General features: G+C 51.9%; 1 protein-coding gene across 1 annotated transcript in view; it reads right to left on the bottom strand.

Moving 5' to 3' along the window:
• The window catches only part of ETV4 (ETS variant 4), a 9,952-nt gene extending 1,382 nt beyond the window's left edge, over positions 1–8,570 (bottom strand). The window contains exons 1-7 of the mRNA XM_026054489.1: positions 8,526–8,570; positions 8,345–8,438; positions 8,161–8,208; positions 6,369–6,422; positions 3,293–3,419; positions 2,588–2,743; positions 2,180–2,406 (exon numbers count right to left, since the gene is read on the bottom strand). Coding sequence (XP_025910274.1) covers positions 2,180–2,406; positions 2,588–2,743; positions 3,293–3,419; positions 6,369–6,422; positions 8,161–8,208; positions 8,345–8,438; positions 8,526–8,570 — 751 coding nt within the window. The remainder of the gene's footprint in view (positions 1–2,179; positions 2,407–2,587; positions 2,744–3,292; positions 3,420–6,368; positions 6,423–8,160; positions 8,209–8,344; positions 8,439–8,525) is intronic.
• Positions 8,571–10,202: the final 1,632 nt, after the last annotated feature.

Genomic DNA, 10,202 nt, shown 5'->3' on the forward strand with positions numbered 1-10,202 from the left:
AGGAGAAATGCCGTTGGAGGGGCAGAAAGGCTGGTGCTGCAGGGCAACGCGACGCAGGTGTGGGAGGAAGCCACCAAGTTTCTCACCTAATGGGCCTTCTGTATTTGAATGGCTTGCATAACCCTCAGCATTCACGTATATGGAAGGACAGCCAGGAACATCTACAGAACAATTAACAAGCTGTTTTTACTGCAAAGCACAGGTACAGGCAGGTAAGTGCAGCTGCCAGACCACCATCCAAATTATGCCATTCCCAAGGGGCTGGTGCCACCCCAGGCAGCTTCCTGGCGCTCGGCCATCCCACCACAACCTCAGCTGCATTTCCTCCCTGTCGTGATTGCAGCACTGCACCCCTGGGACCCTGCCACATGTTGTGTCCCTCAGAGCAGCGGGGGGTTTCTCAATACAAAAGCTCAGAGGGCGGCTAAAAACCCTACCTCCAAAGCTTCATTTAAGATAACTGAACTTGAAGGCTTTAAGATAACTTGAAGGTTTGAAGATAACATTTAAGATAACTGCACGTGACGGAGGCTGTGCATTTCCCTGGGGCCACTATGCTGACAGCAAAGGACAGCAGCAACAGCTCAATGCTTAGACCATCTCAGAAACATCACTGCAGGTATTTTAAGCCTGTTTTTTTCACAGCAAAGTAGGGAATTCTTATGAACAATGGCGAAAGCATGAAAGTTAAAGCAATCTCAGTCTAAAGAGGATCTTCTGTTTCTTTTCAAGTCCTCTGTACAGTGTATTTTGTTGCTGGGCACTGTAATATAACCTCTGTGTCCTGTTTTTTCCTGAATCAAGCCCATTTTCCACCTATAACTGAAATGGAAATGCTAACTGGGAGCTTTGGGAAGSTTTACCTCACGCTTCCCTTGTCTGCCTGTGTTTGCCTTAGGCAGACGTTCTGCTGCAGCTAAGGGCAGAAGGGGACTGGGCTGATGGATCGCGTGTTATTACAGTCGTAAACCATGCTCACAGGAGCTCGTCTGCAGCTTGTGCSTTTTCTTCTGTCTAGGCAGAAAGAGCCAGTGAAAGTGTGCTGTCAGCAGGGCCACAGAAAAGCATCCTCTGCCCCTATGAGAGCTTTCTATTTGTGCATTTATTTATTTGAGAGGAAACAAATTCAAAATGACCATTAAAACACCAGGAAAGCAGAAGCTACGTGCCTACTAGAACAGAATAATTGCACAAGCTCTGCTAGAATAGCAAGAGTCKGGGCAGGCCTGCTGAAAAATAACATTTGTCCCTTGTGGAAAAAAAAAAAAAAAAGAGAATTATTTGATCTGTCTGGTGTCTAGAGGGCTATATTTGCAATTTATAACTCCCCCCCWGCTCATTGAGATCCTCCGAGATCTCCAAAACCTTCTCCATGTGCCCTGGCCCTTGAGAAACAGCRGGCGGAGGTTGACACCTGGGAGCCGCAGACCAGCTAAGCTGCATTTGGTCCAGCCCAAGCAGACCTGGCTCTGGGCTTGTGCCTTATGGCTGGCCACAGAAGCAAAGAGCTGTTGGCCAGAAGAGGGCTGATTTGTCTCGCATTGAAACCTCCAGCGCGGGGTATGTCTGTCCCTGACTGTGACCTGCTGCCTGGCATCTCCTGCAYGGCTGATGTCAGCTGTGATGAGGAGCGAGCGGTGCTGAAAGTTGACACCCACCAGCTTATCTGGGAGAGCAGCAGCTTCGGAGGCCTCCGTTTTACATAGGAAATTCCTCTGCCTCCGTGCAGGACAAGCTCGGGGCCAGGAGGCAGGGGCAGGATGGCCAGGGACTCTGCAGTGCACCCCTTGCACCCGCTGACCTTGCCCAGAGAGGTTGTGGAGTCTCCTCTGGAGATCTTTAAAACCTGCTTGGATGCAGCCCTGTGCCACGTGCTCTAGGTGACCCTGCGTGAGCAGGGGGGTTGGACTCGATGACCTCTGAGGTCCCTTCCAACCTTAAGCATTCTGTGATTCTATGACCTGGCATCAAACAYCCTGCTGCAGGGACCCAGGACAGGCTTTTCCGCACAGACTGCAAGACATTTGATTCTGTGGTGCTGTTCACAAGAGGCTTCCAGGGCAATTTCTTCAACGCAGACCTTGCTTTGCTTGCTCTGCACCATCCGCTGGGCTACTGAAGACTGAACTCCCTACAGAACCAGGAGCCCCTTCCTCCCGTTTCCTGTCCTTCCACCTACCTGAGTCGTACGCGTAGTCCGCCTGCTCCTGCTTGACCACCACGGCTGCCGGGTACTGCCGGCCGCCCCGCTGCTGGCCYGCTTGCTCGTACCGCGGGTCGTGGTACTCCTGCTTGAAGCCCTGAGGTGGGTACTGCAGCTCCTGGCGCTGGTAGGCAGCCTCTTGGGCCAGGCCTTGCGAGGAGGGCAAGGAGCGGCACAGCTCCCCGGCGGGCTGGTAGGCAGAGCTGCAAGGAGGGAGAGCCGCTGCGGCTCGGCCGTCCCCGACGCGGGACGGCTGGGGTGAGCTCGGGCTACCGCACGGAGGCTCCGACTAGGGAGCTGGGATTGCTGGAGGCTTTAATCTGCATGCCACAGCCTCTATTCCCCAGCCCACCAAGGCGGCAGCCTCCTCGTGGCATCACTCACCTGGTTTCCATGAGGTATCCACAGCTGGAGGTGGAGTGGGGCCCCGCAGGGTTCAGGAAGCTCCTGTCCTGCCTGGGGAAGTGCTGGAGCGGTGACTGTAGCAGCGTTCCCGGGTTGGGGGACTTGATTCCAGCTTGTCTGCTCTGGTCATAGGCACTGGGATAGGCAAACACGCATTGGAGCATTATAAGTCTCCAAGAAGGACTTGTGGCAGCATCGGGGGGAATGTGCCAGCCCCTCTCCCCTCCCATCCAACCCCTTAGGCCAGAAGTAGAACAGAATCCCCTTCCTTTCCGAGCGTTTGCTCCCCTGCGCGGCAGCAACAACCCCTCCAGCAGAACACTAGAGCAGGCGCCCGATGCGAGGAATCACAGCCCAGCTCCGGCAAAGGAGCCCCTGGTGGGACAGGTTTGGGAAAGAGAGAAGAAATGGGGAGAGGGAAGGGCGTGCGACAAGGGCCAAGTCTGCTCTTGGCACCAGCTGAGGGGCAGCGCAGAGCAAGACCCAAGAGATAGACCCAGATCTATCCCGGGAGGGTCTGAGCTGCCTGCTGCAGCGGACAGCAACCTGAGCAAGGTGCCACCAGCTGATCCACGGGTCACTCTGTGTCCCAGCGCACCCGGAGCAGGCTGCAGCGCTCGCACCTCCTCCCGGGATGAAGCAGGACTCCCCGTTTCGCGGCAGTGCCCGTTGCGCCCCCGTTACCTGGTGTAAAGGCACTGCTCGCCATTGCGGTACTGGAACGGCTGCTTGTGGCTGCAGGACAGCGTGGGGTCCAAGGAGGGACTTTGGGGCTCCTTCTTAACGTTAGCAGGAGGACTGTGGAAAGCTACTGTGAGAGAGAAATGAAAGATGAAGTTAAAACCTTCCTTCTTTGGGGAAAAGTGGTTGTGTCAGCGAGCCAAAAATGTGTTCGGATGCCACCACGTTGCTTCTTGTTCCACTGGCTCTGAGACAAAGGACCAAGAGGGAGAGGAGTTGACTGGAGTTTCCTGAGCTCTACCCTTCATTTAGTGGGGTAATGTAAAATACTCTCTCATTGATGCACCTGGCAATCCTGTCTTGTGGGCATCATTGCACTTAATTACAACGCTCTAATACAATGCCATGCTATAGACTGCAGAGTAATATGGTTTTTCCTGTAGGATTAGGGATTTAAGGTTTTCCTAGACAGAGCTACACAAGCTCCTGAAGGTTGTCTGTGAGAAAATGCTATTATATATATTGCACATTATTATATATATTGCATATTATTATAGATTTTCACCAGATCAGCTTGTACTCAGGTGCCTTAAGTAATATTTTCAGAAGATCCTAACCAATTCAGGTAGCTCAAATCTCCTTTTCAAAGAAACTGAATTGCAGTAGAGAATAGAAATGAGCCCTTGCTTTCACTGCAAAACACCTCAAAGCTGAACGTGGAGTTGTCAGGTACTTTCAGCACCTGAAATCCTTCCCTTTGAAGGAGCTCATTTCACAACTTGTATCAGGTTTGTACTTCAGCATTCAGGAAAGAGGCCAAGCGCTGCTACAGGAGACTGCAACTCCTGCACGGGAGGTTGCCAACCTGGTGCTCAGCAGCTGCCAAGGTAACTTCCAAACACGAGTTTCCCAGTGTTGGATCTCTTCCATGCTAATGGTCCAGCATCTCTGGAGGTAGGACTGGGGGAAACCTCCTAACCCCTCTGCTCATCCAAAACTCAAGTGATGGAAAAGAAAAAGGCAAAAGGCTCTGCCCTGTTTTCAGTGCTCTAGTCGCCGGTCACGGCCCGATACAGATGAGTAGGAATATCTCTGGGCTGCTTAGGATTTCATAAGTAACACATGCGCGTTGCAGTTTACAGGACCAGGAAGTAGGATGTGGGTATTATTAGTTCTTAGGCTTAATTAAATCCAGCAGGGAGTCAAACTTCCTTCACTAGCTGCTCAGAAAAGCTTACGCTGGCTGAAGAACTCACCAAGCATCTTATGCCTTGGCCTCTGAGCAACGAGCTCGGCTACTGCTGTCAAGAGGTCCCGGGCCTTGGGAAAGTAACCGGAGAAGCAGYTTGTAGGTCTGGGCTTGTTCTCCACACAAGTGCGGGACTTGCTCTCCGTGTCACACTCTGAAGGAGACAAGCCCTGCTTCTTGCTTGCCAGTTAATTCCCAGCACCTCCAAGGGACGCGGCGCTGCCATGCCCGACGCTGCGGCCGCCGTTCTGCAGGCGCATCCTGACCCGTGAATAGCTCCAATTTGCCCGAGGCTCCCGTTGTTTCTGGCTCCCGCTCCTGCCTGGGGACACAGCCAAGCTGGAGCAGAGTGGCGTGTTCATASAGAGCTCCTGGCACCATCCAAACAACGTGGGTGCGAGTCCGCCCCCTCGACAAGCCAGGCCCACACCAGCCACGGATTTGGCATCCAAAGACTGTTAGTTCTGCATCTGTGCAAGCAGCCCTGGCCTAGGACAGAGCAGCAAGATAAAAGTGGCTTTCTATGCCTGGAGCATCAGCTCCCCTTCTGTCTGCAGCGGCTCTTTTCAGTGCGCAGAGCAACCAGATATGCTGAACCGCACTGAAACTGCTGATGTGTCAACTGAGCCTAGGAGAGAAAAACATAAAATTGCTTTGTCCAGTACACTGAACTCCATTCAAGCCTCAAGGAGCTAAATGTGCTAGGAGCGGCCAACTCTTTCCGGCCCCTAATAGCTGGAACAGGCTATCGCATTACAACTGGCTCATTCATTCGGAGCGAAACATGGGACCAGCCCTCGGCTCCAGGTCAAAGAGAGGAAGAAACAAGTTGTGTGACTCAGAGCAAAGCCAGCTGTGCTGCAGAGCCAACCCCAGGCGAGGGAGGTAGACCGGGACAACCAGGAAAACGCTTTTGCAAAGAAAAACAAAACAAAAAAGAGGAGGAAAGGGGCATCACTGTGGTAARAGCTGACGCAACAGCTTCAAATGGACCCTTCTGCTCTCGTGAGCTGCCAGACGTGAACAGCCCAGGGAAGGGTCCAACGTCTCCTGCAGCCCTGGCATGCCTGCCAAGCTCCAGAGTCCTGCAGCTTCTTGCACTGCACAGCTATTCCAACAGCTATCCCAATGCAGGATGTGGTGAGGACAGGCCTAACGTGAGGAGGGCAGGCAGGACTGCAGGRCATTGGTGCCCACGGCTCGTGCACAGGCACCTGCCCCCCATGCAACGGTCGGCTGCTCCACCACGGGGAAAGCTTTGCCCAACACCCAGRGCAAATGTCCGTGGTGTAACTGGTACACTTCAGTGCAAACACGTGCAGTCATTCTGCTACGAAGAGAAAAGCCGGGGTGGCCAGCGGAGTTCTTGGGGTACCACGGCCTTGCGCTGTGCTTTGCGGCAGCCAGGGCCACAGCCTCAAGGGACCGTCCTGCCAGGCCTGCGCAGCCAGGGGCTGCAGCGCTGAGCAGAGCCCAGGGCAGTCACAGCACCCTCCATCCCACGGACTATTCACCAAACTTCGCTCAGGGCAGGGGGTAACGCCACAGGTTTTCACCTTTGTCTGTCATAGCAATGCTTTTTTCTCAGGGATGTTCAGCGACGCCTAATTAGTCACAGACACAGCAGTAATGATGTTCATTCTTTGGGACCCCTCAACATCTGCATTTGCCCTGCCGAATGGGGACAGTTCCCTTGTTTGTTCTCCTTGTCACAACAGGGCAGGAATGAAACGAGTGCCTGGGCCCCGCTCACATCTGTTGCGGCCACATCTGTTCAGCCGCATCCTCCCCTCCTCCCCTGAGCGCTGCCCTCGCCCCGCTGCTACTTACAGTTCTCTGAATGAAAGTCGGGCACGAATTGCTCATCGCTGTCTGGAACCTGAGCTGCCGGGGGAGCACAGAGGAGAGGAATTAGACGGCGCACTTTTTGTGATRTAATTAACAGAAAGGCAGACATCAGTCTGGGCAGGGAAGGTCTGAGCTTTCTGCTAGGATGCACTTTAGTGAGTGGAGTTGTTTCCTTTTGGGATTAAGGAATACAGCTCCTCTGCCTGCAGATCGACTCTTATCAGCCTGCCCGTTTCTTTCCCTTCTGTATTTGCTGCTTTTCCTTGGTCTTTCCCCTGCTGTGGCCAAACGTGTCCAGACAGCCTGGCACCTCCTCTACCCCAGCCCTTCCTGGGTCCCATCTTTTGAGACTCTACTAAGCAGCCCAGCACAGGATTTTTTTTTTCTTTTTTAATCTTGTTTGTCACCGCTGACCATCAGCGGTCTACAAACATGCATCTCCACACTGAGCAAACAGAAGCTGTTTCCACACCCTTGCATCAGCCTAGCTAGAAACTGGGCAGGACAGAGTCCCAGCTGCTGTTGGATCCCCGGGGTCAAGCCCCAATCCAACTACGAACCTCCTCACTTCAAAAAGCTTAACCAGGACAAGAGCATCGAGACACCCTGGTTTGAATTGGCGGCTCCAGAACTTCTGGAATCCAATTCTGAGGCACCTCTATCTGACTGGCAGCTCAAGGTGCTTGGACATTTAAGAGAAACTAGTCTAAAGCCAGTGTGCAYACTTAGCACTTCTATTAGATGAGTGGCAACTAATACCTGTTTTTGTCCTGTGTTCTAAGCTAGATGAATATTTTAATTCTAGAATAGCTTCCAGACATTGCTTTTGCATCCTTATAACCCTCACACTCCTTAAAACTGCCCAAAAGTATTTCTTTTCAACTCGAAATAAATACAAAACATTTTTAAAGTCCTATTCAGTTGGCAAATACCTTTTTTRAAGATTTTATTTTCTGAAGGATGTTTTGGTAGATTGTCCTTCCCTAGTGGCAAAATTCGGGGAAATAACTTTGCTCAAAATACCACCCATAACAACTATAGTAATATAGTTGTAGGGCGACTATAGTAATATAGTTGTTAAAAGTCACTACCACACTAATTTCATACTTATCTAGACTTTATACTGGATAATATATGTTGAACCTTTCAGGAGATGAGCATTTTGCGATGCTGAAGCTAAAGCAAATTGATCAGACTGCTTAACATTATTGTATTTAATAGAACTCCTAGGATTTGAAATTTTCTCTTCCTTGAAGTCAAAGGGCAAAATAATTTAAACATCAAAGCCGAATGTTGTGTCAAAAGACAAAGAAAATCCAGAACGGTCCCAATAGAGAATTTTCTTTAAAAATGTTAAGGACATTCCTTAGATCTTCAGATCAAAAGAATGGTTTATTATTTAAGGAATCATCCATGCCTTAGCACCTAACAAAGATAAGTGACAAATTAGCACAAAATCGCAGCAGTTGCAAGTTGGGGCTGAAACAAAAATTTTAACTAGGAAAATGGGCTAACAGCCAAGTTCCATTCATAAGCAAATACCCAGCACAATAGTGTGATTCATGATCCTTCATTTACACAAGCCAGAGGTTGGCAAGGATAAAAAAAAAAAAATACTTACTGTTTGGAGCTAGTCAAACAAAGCAAAGGAAGAATAGAACAAACATAAAAAGACAAAGGACTAAAAGAAAGACGGGTAAGGAAAAACAAGCGAAAAAATAAACCAAAAAAAAAAAAAATCCCAAAACCCAGCAAAGCGGGGGAAGGAGCCTACCTTCTGTCAGCCAAGTCTCCTGGAACTGGCTCAGATCCTGGAAGAGGTCTGCAGGAGAAGGGAGAGGGCTGCTCAGCGCAGCACGAGGGGCGGCCGACGGGATGCGCCCGCTCGACGGAGGGGGCCGATCCCAGCCCAGAGCCTTCTCCTCCTTCCCTCTTTCCCCTCCCCTCCCCCAGCTCACCTTCCGATTCCTGCGCCGGCGCCAGGCCCGGGGCCGCGGGTCTCCTCCGAGCTCCCGGCTGAGCTCGACGGCCGGTAGCCGCGTGGCCCGGCGGCTGCAGCGGAAAGAGGGATGAGACCGGGAAGTCCTGCCCGGAGCGGGTCCGTCCGCGGCCCCCTTATGCGGAGGGTCCCCTACTCACCTGCGGGAATGTGAATGGCACCTCCTGGTCCAGGTAGCCCTTCATCCTGCCCGCCATACGCTACCTCGCGGCGCGGAGCTGAGGGCACCTGCGGAAGGCTGGCGGTGAGAGCGGCCGGGGGAACCGCGGAGCGGCCGCCACCTGCGGAGTCAGCGGCCGCRGCGGGACAAGGCGCCGCGGCCCCCTCAGTGCCGGCGACCGCGCCGTAGCTCCCGCAACTTGGGCGACGGGGCGGGACGGAGCCCCCCGCGCGCGCGCAGGGCGCTCCTGGCGCCCGCAGGCCCGGCGGAGCCCCCGCGCTCAGCGGCGGCGGCCCGCGGCCCATGCGGAGCCCCGGCCGCCCCGCCCCGGCCGCCGTGCGCCCGGGGGCGGCCTCCCATTGGCGACTCGCCTCGCTCACGGCTCGCCTCCCTCACTCCTTTGTTTCATTGACTTTGTGAATGAAGTGCGGGGCTGGGGAATGCCCACCAATCCCGTCTCCCCTTGGCCCTCACCCAGGGAGAAGTGGGCGTCGCTTCGGCCTCGAGGGCCAATCAGAGCGCAACGCTCTGGGATTCATTCACGAGCGGAGCGCCCATTCATAAAAAAGCTCCCGAAGTTCATTCATGAAAGCCTGCGAGGGAGCTCGAGCCGCGCCGAGCTGGCCTGGCACGAGTGCGTGTCGCTGCCTCTCTCAGGCTCCCACGCAGAATGACACACGACCAGGCCTAACAGCTCTCACACTCACTGGAGTCCTTCTAAAATATATACTGGCACCTCTCTGTAAYGTGACATACGTGTTCACATAGATGTGTTTACTTGAGACTGTAAGATACATGAGGTAAGATACATGAAACTTTCCTCAGGCCTATTAAAGTACTCTACAGAAAAAAAGAACTGCATGAAAGTTTTTCGAGGGCTACACAGATGTAGGATCTCAAACAAAGCCTGCACTTTTTTAAAGTTATTTTTGAGCCMGTGCAAAATGTTATACAGCCCAATTAGAAGATGATATTAATCAGGGCTGGACATATTGGAAGCTCAAGGGAAAATTACCAAGAACTCAGTGCTTCCAGATTAAATCTTATTGTAAGTCTTAGGTTACAATAGCTCTTACACCCCTGCAATCWGCTCCTAATGCAGTTTCAGGTTTCATCATCTTTTTCGTTTGTAATTTTCTAGCAGCAAAAACTTGGAAAGCTTGAGCCTCAGTGCTAAGAAGGTTAGAAATAATAGRCATATGGAACTAAAATGCTAAAGTTTTCCTTAAAAAGAATCATAATTTTGAGTGAATTTCAGGAGACTTGGGGACTTCACATTTGAGCAGCTGAGTCTGACAGTAGTGTGAGTAGATTTCTTGTGATCCTTTTGTCTTTGGGCAACCTTTTGGCTGCACCGGGCAGAGCTCACACGGCTGCTTCTGAGCTGCAGCATGCGATCCAGGGAGAAAGAGAACAGAAGCACAAACATTACAAAAATGAAAAATATATTTTCCCTCCACTGGCCTAGCCAGTTTAGTCTAGTTATTTGAGAATTTCAATTATATTATGAGCTCATAGGCTGGAAGCAAACAAACAAAAGGGACATTTTGCTTTAAGAACAAAGAATCATTAAACCACAATAAAAGAGATGGAGACAAGCATGCCTTTAAGGGGGGAGGAGGGGCTGTTTATGCTTTAAATGAGCCCACCTGTTTCC

Source organism: Nothoprocta perdicaria, unplaced genomic scaffold (genome assembly GCF_003342845.1).
Source record: "Nothoprocta perdicaria isolate Ctin4 unplaced genomic scaffold, notPer1 scaffold_121, whole genome shotgun sequence".
In the NCBI taxonomy this organism is placed as follows: Eukaryota; Metazoa; Chordata; class Aves; order Tinamiformes; family Tinamidae; genus Nothoprocta; species Nothoprocta perdicaria.